This window comes from Channa argus, chromosome 2 (genome assembly GCF_033026475.1).
Source record: "Channa argus isolate prfri chromosome 2, Channa argus male v1.0, whole genome shotgun sequence".
NCBI classification, from domain to species: domain Eukaryota; kingdom Metazoa; phylum Chordata; class Actinopteri; order Anabantiformes; family Channidae; genus Channa; species Channa argus.
Genome location: NC_090198.1, coordinates 10,088,281 through 10,105,066, shown reverse-complemented (window position 1 = coordinate 10,105,066; position 16,786 = coordinate 10,088,281). Strand labels below are relative to the sequence as shown.

Below are 16,786 nucleotides of genomic sequence, written 5' to 3'. Positions count from 1 at the left end.
TCTACTCATTAGAGAAACAATTTATAATTTAGAAATTCGTTAAAACATTTAGACAGAGGCTGCAACTGCCAATTTCTCACAAGTTTCCTTGATTGTTCTTTGTTGGTTTTGATCATGCATACCAAAGGCTTTATTGTTCCCCTCCCACTCCCCTTTGGGTAAATGGCTGTGACAGCTCTAGTGGTATGAGTAATGCATTTACAAACACAAAGCCTGTATCCTCTCATCATGTCTGATACACTGACAATTTAAATGTTTGCTTTCCTGTGATTACTCCATTTACCACCTCACTATAGTGGATAATCCACTTGCATACATCAGATTGGGACCAGCAGCAGAAGGGGTTAGTGTGTGGTTGCAATTCATTTTAACTGTAGGAACTACCCAACTACTACTCCGACAACACACATGGACTGTACATGTTAACGCTGAAATATTTTGAATATTGTTTAACTAACATTTTATTTTTAAGTAAAAGAACTGTGTCTTGTCCAGTGTTTTACAAAGAGGGAAAACAGTCTCACCCATTTCAAATTAAACAATTCTTGTCCATATATCATATATCACATCTAAAGAATTTAACTTAAAAAGATGACTTACAACGTTAATATGTATTACTTGTACTACGGTTAAGGGCATGACAACCATTAATGTTAGCAAACCCTAACTGTGTTAACATGAGAAATAAAGTAACAAAATCAAACCAACCTATTGGTTTTAATGTTGAGGCTGATCAGTGTAAATTTCCTCACTACCTCACAAATGTAATGTTTTTTCACTGGTCTATACTGAGAGACATTTCCAATATATATACTGAAAATCTGATCTGAGTAATTCTTTCCACTTAATGCCATTATAGAAAATAACTATCCTTCAGTCATCTTGCAACATGACCATGTTTTCCAAATACATTGATTATACCTATTTCAAAACTTTTATGAAAAAAATCTGTGCCCTGAGAATCAATTAACCAATTAAAAAACAATATATTAAAATTTTGATCTGGCTTTATTCAGTGACTTTCGGAAACACTGAATCATCTCTGCTCACTTTGGTTAGTTATCAGCCAGCAGCCTGGATCTTAATCATCTGGGCCTTAGACCTCCATGTTGTCCAAAAACAATTAAAAACACATCAGCCAGACACAGAGCTCCCCTGGATGTTTCGTCGTTCCAAAAGATGTGGACGACATAAATATTGCCCTGATGTGAACTGCCATAACTCCACCAGAGAGCTTGCTCATGTCCAGCTGACTAGTCAAGTACATGGCAGTGTGGAGTAATATTTGTAAAAAAATATGACAAGCACACGTTTTGGAATGCAGAAATATGTTATCCTGTAGAGCCGTGTACCTGGCTCGTCAGTTTGTAATAGTTTTCAGACAACCATGGAGGTTTATGGCACAGATGAACAAGCTATTCCAGCCTGCTGGCACACAAGGGATCAACCATAAGCAGAAAATTCATATTCAGTTTTAGCATCTGTATGGGGATTGTGGACAATATTTGTTGAATTATTTTAGAAAATGAGCAAGGTTATCCTTTAAGTTGCACACTGTAGCTTTAAGTATTATTACCTTGAGATTTAAACAGTTAAAATATGCTAGAAGTGAGCCATGAGAGCATAAAATTTAAAAAAAGTTTAGTATATGTTAATGTTTAATTCTCATTATATAAAATGAAAGCAATAGCACTCTTTAACTCAAAACAGACCCACATAGCCTCTACACAATAGGAAGATACAGTAGATGATGAAAAAGTCTAACTCAATATTAAGAAGCTGTTCCCAAGATTTTGTACACGCTGTCTGTACGCCTACATGTGTGAGCGTGTCTGGTGGCGGGCCTCCCAGGCAACAGCGCACCAGCATCAGGCCTTTCTAATGAGTCCATAAGAAGTACGACTTCTCTGTTGTGCTGCCTGGAACATTACTCTGCATTTGAAATGCACCCAGCGGCCTAGCAGGCATCTTTTATCGTTGGATGCAGCTGTCCATGCTTACTGAACACTTACTACTACCGAGTTTTCCTGACTACCGCCAGCAGGCGGGTGATAGAATCATAGAAAAAAAAGAGGGAAAAAAAGAAATATTTACCACAACACTGGAGAGTAATACTTTACAATGAATATCCCCATTATTGGCAAACAAAAGAAGAAACTTTTGAAAAGTAGACTTCACAGCAACTGATTCTTTGCCTGGAGAGAAAGGGTGAAGGATGACAAGAAAGGGTAAAGAGAAAGCTACAGACAAAGCAACGAAAAGACTAAAGAAGAAGAGAGGGAAAACTACAGTACAATCTATATGCATATACCACAGCCTACAACACAAGTAGCACTTTATTCCAGAGAGAGAAGCATCAATCTTGACAGCATATGGCGTCTGTGTAAAATCCATTAATTTTTAATATACCGGGTGCTGAAATGAAAAGGCTTCCTGGGACAGGCAATTGTCAGATGTCAGTAGTGTTTTGATAACTTTTTTTGATCTGCTTTTTTATTTGCATTCATAAAATGGGGCTGTCCACATGCCACCTCAGTTTGGACATAGCTTGATACTGACATGGAAGCATTTTCCACACAATTGCTCCCACCTTCAGCCTGGAGAGAGGAGTCACCGGGGAAACAGAAAAGACGTGTGCATTGGCATGAATGTGAAAGGAAGCGAGTGTGTGTTCACATACATATTCATACACCAAAACCTGTTTTTAATAGCACCCTGCTAATTACATTTTAAATTATACAGCAGAAATGTTACAGAAGTACATGGGTTAATTAATGGTGAGGGTGCAATGATACAGGAAAATCCAAAATATGTAGCTAACTATTATCCACACATGCACACACATTGTTATTTTTAAGTAGTGGCAAGGTTTGAAATGCGCAGATTACAAAGGTCTGTTCAGAGTAGAGCAGAGAAGTGCTGTACAGCTCAAATGTTCTCCAGGTATGTGGTTCAACTCTGTTAGAGGGATAAGATGAGCTGCTCTCAATGAGAGATAAGCACAAAGAGGTCAGAGAGTCAGCTCATGAGCTTTGTCATACTTGTATATACCCAGACCGTTCCATAGGAAGGTCCTCACCCTTCTTAATGCAAATACATGATTGTACTGGAGAAGAGGGCTCTTTTCTCCTCTCCACTTCCCACTTTTAATGGATAACTCTTTGGAGTCATGGAGTCATCTCCTTGTGCAGAGGGTGCATTACAAGATATTTATTCATATTCATAAAATGACAAAATCCAATAAGAGCTTCTTTGGAGACAGGTGCAAAGTGGACTAATTAATAGCAATCTATACTCTGGCCAGGGCATGCAGTGAGCCGACTGAGACACTCTTAGGTCAGGCAATGAAAAGATAGCAGCTCCAAATTCATTTTCTCACAGTGGCTCTCCCAGAGGAAGGCTCAGAAGTACACTCACACTTCCTTTAATGCCTTCGCTAGGGTGTAATTTATTTTTGCGTTTGCCAGCACATTTGGAAAGTTCATTACCTCGCTCATGGCTTGTTAATTAGCCTTGTAAAGCCGCCATTAGATCTCCTCGGGCCAGGACCAAGATGAGACTTTTGTCCCAAAACATTAACACACTACAGGAGGCCTGTAAAACGGCACTCTGCCCATTTAAGTTGTACCAGTGACACCTGAGTGAAAATCTAACTGATGGAGGGGACAAAGTCAAGTGTGCTCTGGATTCACTGTTGCTTGACTTAATGTTTCACTTTTGCTGCCGCAGACAGGGGTCAGACTTGAGACCAACCTGTCCTCCAACCTTTGCGACCCTAGAGGTAATTTGTCCGTATTCTCTCATACAATCCAATGGACCATTTGTTGATATATATAAGCTCGTTACTTAGGGAAGCAGAAAGTGAAATAGCACCCTTTTGGTGTTCTTCAGTAAAAAAATAAAAACGGTGCTTACAATGGAGACAAAAATTATTATTATTTTTTTTTGTTCTAAACCATCAAACCATTGGGATTTAAACTCTGCAAACACAGCACTTTGGTTAGGGTTAGGCACTAAAAGGTAGCGTTATGTTAGAGTTGGGCACTAAATTAAGTTGGTTAGGGTTAGCAAAAAATCCACTGCTTGCCTTGAAAATCTTCCTTAACATCATATCACATTCTTTCACATTGCACTCAACTCCAACTTCCTGTGTCCACGTGTCCACCATCCCAACCCCCCACTATAACCACTAGATGTCACCAAGTGGTGATATGTATTTGTGCATTGCTGTTAGAGTGGATCGTTTGTACCGGCCCTATTGTATTTTAGGAGGACAGTATCTCTGAAACACTCGTTCAAGAACAACATTACAGCTTCAAAACTTCTCCACTGATGCCCAATATCCAGTTAGCTGTCTGTCCAACTGTCTGTCTTCGCTAAATCCCAGTCGACAGCATAAATGTCTGTCTCTACGATGATCTCCTCAGAGTTCTCGCTCACTTCCAACACTGGAGCTCCAACAGTGGATGAACAGTAATGAGCAGTAGTATCAGGCTCACCTGGTGGGTTTGAGAAATCCTGCTGTGTGAGGCATGACTGCATGAACATGGACTGACACTTAGCTAAAACACCAGCGGTAGAGAGCAAGCAGTGTGGCCTTATTGATTATGCAGGTGCTCATTTGTGTGGCCAAGCGGATAGCAGGCACGTGTCTCATTTGAACTTTACAGGAATGGAACAGGATCCGATTTCCCTGCTGCTGCAAAGGAAGCCCTGATGCTTTATTTTTAGAACAGCTGCGTCTAATGGGGCCTGGCAGGTACAGGAGGCGTCACATCTGTCGAGGCCCAGGTGATGCTGTCGCCCTCCGCTCCTCCCCACTCCTAGCCCGCTCCCTACCAGTCAAATGACTCACACTGAAGATCAACAGTGTCATTTCCAATAAATTCTTCTTGCTCCTTCTGCCACTTTCCATCAGTTCTGGCGATGGGTTCTTGCTAGTAGCCATTTCATTCCACAACACAGTGGAATAGGGGATGCATAATGTAAAACACGTAAGGAAGATGAATGCTCTGTCTAATGCCAGGGCAGCAGGAAGATTAATTAGAAAAATCCAACTTCCTGACTGCCAAAAACGTAGTGGTATAGAGGCCATACATCTGAGCCTAAGTGCCGCCCTCTGGAGTTCAAGAAGCAACAATGACATGCAGTAATGTGAAGGTATACGTATAAGTGGAGCTGCCCTTCAAACCTTTTGAGGAGCAACTCTGCAAATTTCACTCCACTTGAGCATTGATTAGGAAACTGGGCATAGTCAGTGTTTAATGTCAGGCCAGATGTTAAAATCTCCAACTTCTAGTGCAATGGGGACTGCTTACAACCATTTCCATTTTAGGACAAAGTTAAAAGTATGACAGTTTGATTGCTTGATTCATATCTAGTACTCATTAGAAAATTTATTACAACTGAACGGTCAATATATATAGTTTGCGACACAAAAAAACACCATATATTCATTATTGTGGAAACTAAGCTGGCTAATTAGGCTACAACGGATTCAACAGATATATGCATTGGTTTCAGGGCAGGAGAACCGGATCTTGTAGCTTTCAGTGTTAATTTGTTTTACAGTACTTTCCGCTAACTCCAATCTTCATCACTAAACTAAGGAGAAACCAGTTGGTCTTAGCCACAGTTATTGTAATTATATTAGCCAGGTAAAACTACATGCTGTTTAATTTCTACCTATATATACAGTTATTCAATTTGTGCACAAAATAGTATGTCGAATTTTTCTACATACTATTTTGTGCACAAATTGAATTTTTCTGAATGTCCCGCACATTCTAGTTTTATTTTTTGTGATTAACAGTGAAAATGACAGTGTGCGAACCTTTGGCTATTAATTATCCACAAGTTTATGCTGAAAAGCTTCATTTTTTACTTGAGCAAAGACCAACACTTAGCAATGCACGAAATCATGTTTTTTTTTTCCTAAATGTTTTCCATGATCATTCACGCTGAAGAAGTGCCTTGTCTCCATATGACATATTTTACATACTAAAATCATAAAGTGGAGCCGAGTGATTGAGAAACCAGCATGAACAGCTTTAGATTGGTTAAAGATTTGTGTGTTTCATTAGTTTGATTCTGCTGCAAGTCACAGAAGATCTTTGAAACTGTAGATATTATTCAGTGGCCAGCAAAAGGCTGCAAAGTTTACTCCTGCTTATTTAATGTAAAACCGTGTTCTTGTTCCATGTTCTTTTTCAACTTAGTGCCTCAAACGTGTTCATTGATCTAACAGTTTGTCTACCTTTCTACCTTTACCTGAAACCCACAGTGCTCAAAGCATCACATGTATCAAACGCACCTGTGGCAGACTTGAATAGCTCAATGGTAACAGGAATATATCACCCCCTCATACTAGGGTGGGGTGACACACCACACACAACAACAGCAGCAGCAGCAGCAGCAGCAGCAGTAGCAGCAGCGTAGGCTCAACACAGCAGACTACTGATAAAAGGGGGGTTGGGGTGGTTGAGTTGCACAAGTTTCCTCTCAGCTCAGCAGAACGGTGCCATCAGCTGTAGCATTTGTCTGTTCTCTCCTCTCTTCTGCCATCCCCTCTTCCTCCCCCTTCCTCTCTTCCTATCCAGAAGACAGGAAGCTGTTTGTGGGAATGCTTGGCAAGCAGCAGAGCGAGGACGACGTCCGGCGGCTGTTCGAAACCTTCGGCCAGATTGAGGAGTGCACCGTCCTGCGAGGGCCTGATGGGGCCAGTAAGGGTCAGAGCCCAAACACCTTCCACTCTTGTTCTCCTCTGTCTGTCCCTCTTAAACTCTCTGTCTTTCTGTATTGTGTGTGTGCTGTCTCTCTTTCTCTTCATGCTCTTTACATTTTTTAAAACCATGCTTCATCTGCTGTGCACTCACTAACGTCATCTTCCATCCACTCTGCTTTTCTGATTAACTCATCCTCCCCTACAGCTTTTCTGTTTTTCACCATCTCTTATGTGTCTCACTTGCATTTCTTTCATACCTCATTGTCACCGCACTCCGACACCTCCTTCTTCCCACTTTCCTCTTCTCGCTGCTTTCTATACTTCCCTACCCCCTTTTTTGTTCTCACTCTACCTCTCACTCCTTTTTTCTTTCCCTCCGAGCTTTTTCTTATGTTGTCTCTTCTTCATGGCAGCTCCTCACACCCTGGGCTCGTACTCAGCAAATACATCACACAACACCTTGTCTTTCTGTTCACCCATTTCCCCTCCTTCTCCTCCTCTTCCTGTTATCTGAAAAGCGGAGGGTGTAATCATGTTTGTTTCCCACATTCCCGTCATCCCTCCCCAGAGACACCCTTGGACAATAATGTCCCACTGTAAATAAAGCAGTCGGGTTCTGGGTTTCTCTGCTGTCACTCACTGTGCGGCAGATTTGCCTGCATGCAGGAACAGCTTCTACATTATTGTCTGAGGCTTATGTGCAATAGATAGGAGAAAATGGTCAAATTAAGGATGGCTATGAAATGTGTAATGTGGGTAGAATTGTTCGTGAAAGAATTGAGTGAAAGAGGCTCCCCCTGTCTCAGCTATATTTGAAGTGCTAATGCCAAAAATATTGCTCAGAACCACACATCTATCTGTGTTTCTATCAGTTCCTCTCACTGTTAATCCCGGGTCTATTGCTCCGTGTCGCCCCACCGACCCACTACCTTTCTTCCTCCCTGGCCTGTTCCCTTTTTTTGCTGTCTCTCCCTCCCCCTTTTCCTGTCTGCTCAGATGCCTCAAGCTGACTGACAGCACATCAAATGAAATAAGGCCAGTGCTGCTGTGTCAGACAGAAGTTACTTTTCTCCCTCATTCACACTTTCACTTCTCACCCACCTGTACCCCACACCTCAACTCTTTGTCTTTTTTTCCACTTGCCACATATTTCTCGTGTCCGTATTTGTCGCTATTATCACTGGCTTGATCATCCCAGTTTCTTCACTGCTATGAAATGGAAAACTGTGGAGTAATGTTAACTATGAATGCTTGCACCAGACAAAGACAGACATATACATCTGGTCCTATCACTCACTGTGCAATAGTCTCACGCAATCATTACGGGATGTTATGGCAAATTATTTTGCCAGCCGCCTCGCTCAGGATGAGGTTCCCATAATTTGAATGAGACAGACCTTGAAATTGACAGTGCTATCTGTTCCATGATGGAGGCTTTGTCCCCTGTTGATGTAAATGTATGCCACTCAGAGGCTTTTCAGCACCCCTCTTCACCCAATAAAAAGGCCGAGAAGTTTAACATCCATCTCTCTATGGCGCTGCTCCTCAAAGTACTTTCAAAGTGCAACACTTGCTGCCAGAGTTGAATAGAGCCCTGAATTGTCAGGAATAATAGAGAGATGGCTTTTAGGTCTATAATTAAGTTGTGTTATAAATGTCACCCATCCAGCGGGATGGAATTCATGCATACATATTATTACCCCGGGAATTCAAAAGGCAGTGCAGATCCTCTCGATTGAAAGCAATACAATCTTCGGTTTTCCCTTACCCCAACTCATTCTGCACCATCAAATTCAAAAACTCAAATGTGCACTATAATTTATGAGGCTATAGCACTTCAGATTCTTTTGAGAAGTCGTGCTCTGCCCCTTAATGTTTTGTTTCGTTTTTTTGGTCAGTACTGCATTTTTGATAGAGAAATAGGTTTAACAACATCGTATGCTTGACATGACTTAGTCGGTGATGGTATATGCCAACTGCTGCATTTTCTAGTCTTTCTAGCTGGGCGGATCTGCAGAGGTCATTGGCACTCTGGCAAAATATCTAATTCCCTTGGGAGGGAATCACCAGCAGGTTATCTTGCCTTACTAAACCAAATGTTTTTTGCGAGAACAAACCATGTCTTATTATTTCAACTACAAAAAGTGTTTGTTCCTTCAAAGACAGTTCCAGTCAAATGGCACAGAGAGCAGAAGCTTCTCACTCGGACAAATAAAGACCTTTCCAGCCTCTATCCAGAGGGGCGTTCAAGTGAAGTAAAAGGGTGTGAGAGGACTGTGACAGAATCAAAGGCTTCTTTGACTTATCTGCTTCTCTCTGTAGATCTGTACAGCTCTGAGGACATTTGACAGTACAGAAAACACATGGTCTTTACTACTAACCACATTTCCACACACATTTTCAACCACTTACCATTTATTGAGTGGCTGGAATGTGGATTGAAAGGCTCAGGTAAATGTAAATTGATTGTGCACATACTGCATGCCTCCCAGTTCAATCCTTTACATTTTGTCAGGAAATTAATAATTTGTTTGTCTGGGAAGCAAAGCTGATATGTTAAGGCGAATGGCTTGCTCCCAGACACAGAACTTCTCCTGAGCCTACTTATAAGTGTTTGTAATTTGAATGAATCATCATGACTCCTGTGGGAATGTAGAGTGAATAAATCTATATGAACACATGTAACCATTTTACATACTGTGGGTATCAACGGTTCTCATGAAACTAGGCACTGTACTCAGGAAAAGCCTGTCTGGTTCTTAGACATTGGTGCCATTTGATTAATAAAAAGGGGCCAGGATTAATCCACAAGTATGTTAATTAGGTATCTCTTGACTTAACACATGAGGTACCTGAAGGCAAGGATAAGAATAGGACATAACAGAATACCTCTTGCAGTCTATAACCATCATAAAGCTTAGAGAAAAAGAGCTCCTGTTTAATTTAATGGCTTTTGGAAAATTACCACATTTCAGTTCCAATGCACTTCAGTTTTTTCTCCTTCTCTTTATGTTATAGTCGCTTCGTGCCTGTCTTTTGCCTACACAGTCATACAATATACACTTGGTTAGGATATGTAAGCTTCCAAAACACAAATTGTGCATTCTTGTTCTTCTTCCTCTTATTGGTATTTTATTTATTATTATTATTTTTATACATAATTTGAATTGTTAATGCAATGCGACTCGCAAACACTGCTGCCAACAATTGTTCCCCTGTCTTGCGGCCAACTTTTTATGTTGACTTTCCCTTTTTGTGCATTAACTACACGACAGATTTAAGATGATTTGAATGCCCCTTGAGCAAAGCAACCCTCCATTTGAAATTATATGCGAGCAAAGATTCAGTTAGATAGGCAGATTATAATACTATGCCTTTGTCATCATAATCTCTTTTATGAGTGACTGCACACAAATCACAATGTGTAAATATTAAAGATTAATAATCACAAACAAGTCAGGATAGTAAATGCCTTGGCTCCATGCTCCAAAGTGGAGGGGGTGGAATTATAAGTGGGCGAGGGACAGGATGTTCCATGCAGCTAATGCCTTCACTACAATTAAGACTGATTTATTCAGAGTTATGCGCTGAACACACAAATGGCAGAATATATTTACAAACCAGATAACATGAAAACAAAGGTAATGAATGGTGTTTCCCCCCATATTCCAGCCTGTCTCCCTGATGTTGCCCCCTCCTTTCATTCCTCTCTTTTTTTGTGTATACAGGCTGTGCCTTTGTCAAGTTCTCCAGCCACGCAGAAGCCCAGGCAGCAATCAACAGCTTGCATGGTGGACAGACTATGCCTGTAAGTAACACAATATGAAACCATGTGTGATGTGATCCCACTTGGTGGTCTGTTTACCAGCTGTTAGCCCTGTGGTGATGATTTTATGAATTATTTGAGGTAGACTGGGTTAAAGTTTAAAACAAAAACTGGTGAACTTTTTGATTCTGTTCTGCCTCACCATGAAAATAACCAGGCTTCCTTTTAAGTTCTCCATTCCGCATGCAAACACTCACGGGAGGATGCTACTTTTGAAATTCAGTACTGAATGCCTTTGTCTTTTTCATGTGTTTACACACAGTCTCATAATCTACAGTTCTCAACATACACAGAAAAGAATCCAGAATATCTTTTATATATACATATACTTATATATATATATATATAAAGAGAGAGAGAGAGAGAGAGAGAGAGATTATCACACAAAACATTCCCATGGCATAGAAAAAGAAATCCTGTTCACAATCTACACACGTTAGAAAAACACAGGATATTGCAGCTTGCTCGGTATGGGGCTGCACATGGGGCACAGGTCACAGTGCCCATGTCTACACACGTTCAACATTAAAACCACCAGGTATATTACCTTGTTACAATGGCACCTCTAGTGAAAAATTAGGCAGCAAGGGAACAGTCAGTTCTTCAGTTCTGGAAATTGATGTATTCGTCGCCGGAGAAACCGACAAGTTGAACCATCAATTGGGTCGTTTGCTTGAGGCTCAATGATGTAATGTGGGTCCAAAAGGTAGCCCGTCTGGTCTGATCACACAGAAGTCCTACTGGAGCACAAAATGCTATGATCCACAGGTGTCAGTTCACAGTGCAGAATCAGCACAGCTTATAATATAACAACTCACAAATAATTATTAATTCAATACAATTGTTCACTCCTAAAATTGCATTTCTGAGGTAATAATTGCATTGTTTATCATAGTATCACCAAAGAGGGAGAAAGACTGAGTTCTCTCTCGTAAGCTTCAATATTTCTCTTAACCTGTTGCTGAAAAGTAAGTTTGAATTCAGTGGCTTTTGTACTGGGTGACAGTGTGTCATCATCATGATGGGGGAATCTACGCGAGTTAGTGAGCCAAGACATATTATTTCAGAAATGGTGTAATTAAATTTTGACATTTTATATGCTGCTTGGGGGACATAAAAATGGCTACACAGATAACTGTCACCAGGATAAGAGTGAAATGTTTTTGTTTCCAAGTAGACACAAGCATGAATGAACTAAATTAACTGAAGATAAGGACACAGAGTGGTTAAATGTTTTCTTACCCTGGGGATCGAGTAAAAGGTTTAAAACAAGTGTTTAAAAAATAAAGTAACCTGGTAGGAGAGCAATAGATAGGAGATAAAGTACAGGCACTGACTGAGTATTCTGTCAAATGGCAGGGACAGGTAAACATCTTTATACAAGTCACGGCCTCTTTGAGCAACATTGGACAAATAACTTGAAAACAGCCATAGCCAAATTATTAACAGTGACAGTCGGGCCCTGCCAGGAGACAACATTTTTGTTAAAGGAATATTAAACACTTAAACCACTTGAAAACACTTATCAAGGGATAATTCATTACAGTAACTAAAGGGGAGGTTAATAAGCAAGTCAATAATGCTGAAAAGGACCCTAGAGTTAAGGTGGATCTTCAAAATAAAAGACGATTTTTGTTTTGTTTTCGTTAAGTGCTTCCTGATTTCATTTCCTGATCAGCATTAAGGTTATTATTAAAGTGTAGGACGCTTGAAGTTCCTCACCCTCCTGTTAATGTTTTAATTGTATTTCCCAAGCTTGGGGTCTCATCCACCCAGGACCCTGGCATTCATTGACATGCTGCAGGATAGTGTTATGATGTAAATACAGTATCAGTTATTTTCCTGCTTAGGCCAATGGTAAATCAATAACACTGCATAAGACTCACGTCACTCGCTTCACAGCTAACACACATGCACAAATACCCCGTTGATCCCATGGCTGTATTGCAGACACACAGTGACCATTGCACTTGTTGACAAATTATGCAAGGACAAGACCTCATATGCAATGCAAGACAATGATGCAAGAATCTCTTTGGTCAGTGGAGCGTATTGCACTATAAAGTGGACATGTTTTGATTGGTGAGGCCAGAAAACCTGTAACTCTTGTCAAACTGCAGTTAATTAACACTTGGATATGTTTCTTTCAAGCTTGAACAAGGCCACTGAAAAGGTTTAAGTAAAAGAAATGATGAATTACAAAGCATCTCCCTGCCAGTGCCGCGTGTGTGTCTGTTGAGCACTGCACAGCTGGACACACACACATGAGCACACGTTCTTTCTGGCAGACATCCGCACCTTCACACACTTTACTGATGTTCCGCAATAAATATTTACGGACGCTTCCTGGCAGCCAGATACTGTCCTGGAAGCCAGATGTAATTTACACATCTTTTTGATGCTGCCTCATTTTGCATTACATTGAAGTAGTGAGGGAGGAAAATAAGTGGTAGAGTCACTTTAACTTTGCGTGTAGTTGCTGTGCACACTAGAGAGCAAACTTTTTGGCAAATAAACCACAAGGGTCAGAATTTAATCAGCAATGGGCCGTGAGCCAAACAATAATCATGTTCCATACTAAACGTGCACAATTATGACAGGCCTCTTACTGAAATTTGATTATAATCGAGATATTTACCTTCTACTCAAAGTATCTTGTTGACTCAATCAATAGAATATGTTTACATCCAGGAGATTTACATAATTGGACTCCTGTGAGCCTGTGTTTTGCGATTTTCTCCAGAATTTGGCTCATGATGACGAGTTTTGTGTAAGTTGCAGTCCAGGCAAAGTTACATTAGGTTTTGCCACAGAGCCACCTGAGGTCTGCTCCAGATGACTGTCCAAGGCAACATATGGAGCCCCAAACAGACCTGAGGCTGATCAAGCATCATCCAAAAGTGCATTAATAACCTACACATTATCAATATCTCTCTTCTTCTATCCCTGCACCTGTTATCCTCCACTCCCTATATCTAACTTCCGCTCAGATTAATAGGCAAGGTGGCCATTAGTATCCAACTATAGCCTTGGTACCAATGGGGGATGCAGTTAATTTGGATAATATCACTGCCACATGTCGTCAACAACAGACTAACAGGAGGCAGGATTCAGAGAGTGGGCTGCTCTGCTCACTGCCTGGTGCCAGCTGTGAAGTCTGGATGAACCTTGAACAAAGAGTTGTCTCTCACTCCCTCTCTGTCTCTCTCTCCCTCTTAATGTTCTCTCCACAGCATCTGTGTTACCTGGCACACACACATATGCCATAAATAATGCCCGCACCAAAATACACTGGCCCAGAATGAAAGGTTTTAATGAAGCTTAAGGGCAAGGGATGTCACCAAAGGGCATGTGCTGATAGATCGGGTCATAGCTTTAATTGATGTTTATTGCAGATTGCAGGTGCTTCCAAAATTAACTTAAAAGGTGATTGGGCACAGAACAGGTTCTCTCACTGGTTCAGCTGTTGAATTACAGTAAGACTGCAGAGGCACAGGTGGCAAAACTTCAAATGGCAAAGCCAGGGGCAGGCAGACAGCACCCAGCAAATTGCAGACATTGTCATGTTCGATGTCACAGCGTGGCTGACAGGGCCTGTGGAGCTTGCCGGCGCTGGCAGCAACAAGAGTGTGCATGTGTGTGATACTATAGTTCTGGATTAATGAGAGATAAGACCAAGCCAGAGAACATTGTCATTGTAACACAAAATTCATCAAACGCCACATGAAACTACTGTAGAATCTTGGCAGGCTTGTAGCTAATGCACTACACAGAGTTTTTCTTTTTAATTCATTATAACGAAAACTGTTATTTTTGGACAAAATGTAGTATTCTAAGTGAAAATACCATTATTAGTGACATAATTCTTCTTCTGTGTCTTCTGGCTTGATGCGCTGTGCTCGGCAGCTGCAGCAGTATGTGGTGGACGGTGAGGCCAGACCAAGACAGCATCTTCAACTGCTAATGAGAGACAATCCTCCCATGAGGCTAGCAGGGATGTAGCAAGGTTCAGAGAGTTGAATACAATCCCCGCAGGGGGTTCATCCAATTACCAAACAAACTTGTTATGGTGTATTCTATTAATTTTGAAATTATTAATTCCCAATTAATAATTTTAGACACTTATCATGAAGTAGTAAGTGCTACATGTTTGGTGAATGAGAGGAAGGTATTTTTGCATATTATATGTTGATCATTAGTATGCATTTCAAAATGACAGTTTTCCCCTCAATGAGTATGGTGTTATATTGCTGTAAGCCTGTAGAGGCAGGAAGATGAGTGTCTGTTTACCTGTTGGTAGACACTTAACACCAGAGCCTTTGTCTAACAGTAATGCAGAGATAAAAGCGTAATGGCATTTCACTGGTTTAGTTGAGTTCTAATCCTTCAATTACCGGTGTGTATTTTTCCATCTACACATTTTGTGGCCTATACAAAATCCAATATCGGAGATTTTCACAAGTCAAGTGTGTTGTTCAAGAAATTAGATTAGTTTTTGAACCCATGACAAATTCCTTGGTTGTACCTGTCAAAAGTGAAGGCTCCCTGTTGGCCCTTATCAAATTCAGTGAATTCATTTTCTCTCCAGGTATAGGAGTCATGCCGATGAGGGTTATTATTCTGTTTGTTTGTCAGCTTGTGATTTTCTGCTACCGGTGAGCACTGGCTGTTTTGCATCCATTGCCTGTTGTCTGAGGCCACCTGTTCCTTCATTACCTGGCCACATATTACTCTTTTTTTTTTTTTTTTTGTGGATACAAACTCTTGATCCATGAGGGGGATCACACTCTGAAATCTGCTTTTTCTGATTAGGCCTAGGAGTCAGAATACATCCGCTTGAGATGTGAGAATATGAAATTCTGCTATTGAGGGGTGAGGATAAGACTGAGATTTTTTTGAGGGAATATTTTGTCTTTTATGCCATGAAAGTCAGAAAACCTAGGCTCTGACATGAGTGTCAGTGCTGACAACATTTGCAGAGGCTGTTGCAATGCTTTAGTGCTTTAGTGTGGCTGCCAAGACTTTTCAGTGTAGACATTGCAGACTGGGTCTCCTCCTGTGATGTCATCCTCAGCAGAGGACTCTGCTGTGAGAAGCTAGACCAGGCCAGACTCGCCTCATCCCAAGTCATGGTGCAGTGAGTTCAGACAGCCTTGGGCTTTTAAAGACCTAATGCTTACAATGTACTGTTCAGAAGGTATTAAATAAAAAGAAGAATACATGGATACAAAATACGGAAAACGAATATGATCTAAATGCCAGGCCCCCTTGCTGTGTGCAGACCTGAGCAACATAGAGAAATATGTTGACAGTGGAGGGAGATGAAGAGCCATCCTCATTAATTCCAACAGACCAGTCTTGCAACTGTCCCGCAAAGTTGAGAACTGAAAAAGGTCAGGTGGTAGGAAGAAATGAAATTAGGTGAAAAAAAACAAAAAAAACATGCCATTAATGTCGCTACGTCGGAGTACTGATTTAACTAATTGAAATGGCATTGAGGGAGAAACACCAGATGGGTCTCCTCTGGCCTGAGGTAGGGTGCTGGCTGGCTCTGATAGGATCCCATCTGAGACGCACTATCCCTGGGGCCCATGCTGATGCCTTCCTTCATTCCTCAGACTCTTTCTCACAGTTATCTCCAGCCAACACATTCTCTTGGTTGTATTAATAGGAGGATTATATGACACATTTTAATGTGAGTTAGTCAAAAACTCTTAACAAAAACTTGTGGGTTTTTTTTTTGCATTTACTAAACAAATGTCTAACTTGTTGAGAAAAATTTAGACTCTGAAATAAAAGTGCTGCCATGGGGAGGATCAGTGTCAGGTGAAGACTGGATAAAAATATAAGTATGAATTATGTAAGATTTTCTGCAGCAACCATGACTAACCAAACCCCAAAGCACGAGACCACCCTAGCAAACTGCCCTCTCAATAGCACGCTCAGCTTTTCCTGTTAAAAATTTAATGAAGCACTTATAAAAATAGGACACACATTTTTGTACGAATTACTATGAAATAACATCGAGAAAGGATGAACTACAAAAGGGTGAAACTATGTTTATTCTGTCGCTGAATACACACTCTTACTGTGCTGCTAAAACACGTAGCCCCATTGGGAATAGGTTTGTTTGTTTCTTTGATTTTCTCTTTGGATAGCTCGCCGTTAGTAACGTGCCGTCTGTACATAAAGCAGCACTTAAGTCTAATTTTATCAGTTCCTGTTTTCTTTACAGT

General features: G+C 40.8%; 1 protein-coding gene across 26 annotated transcripts in view; it reads left to right on the top strand.

Moving 5' to 3' along the window:
- celf6 (CUGBP Elav-like family member 6) overlaps positions 1-16,786 on the top strand; it is a 138,672-nt gene that overhangs the window by 94,391 nt on the left and 27,495 nt on the right. For 17 of the 26 annotated variants that reach the window (XR_010912350.1, XM_067495235.1, XM_067495248.1 and 14 more), the window contains exons 4-5: positions 6,600-6,728; positions 10,453-10,532. Coding sequence is in view for 25 of the 26 variants with exons in the window: in XM_067495235.1 (XP_067351336.1) it covers positions 6,600-6,728; positions 10,453-10,532 (209 nt within the window). In the remaining variant the exon portion in view is untranslated. The remainder of the gene's footprint in view (positions 1-6,599; positions 6,729-10,452; positions 10,533-16,786) is intronic. The other 9 variants (XM_067495234.1, XM_067495232.1, XM_067495225.1 and 6 more) reach the window with 4 other exon arrangements.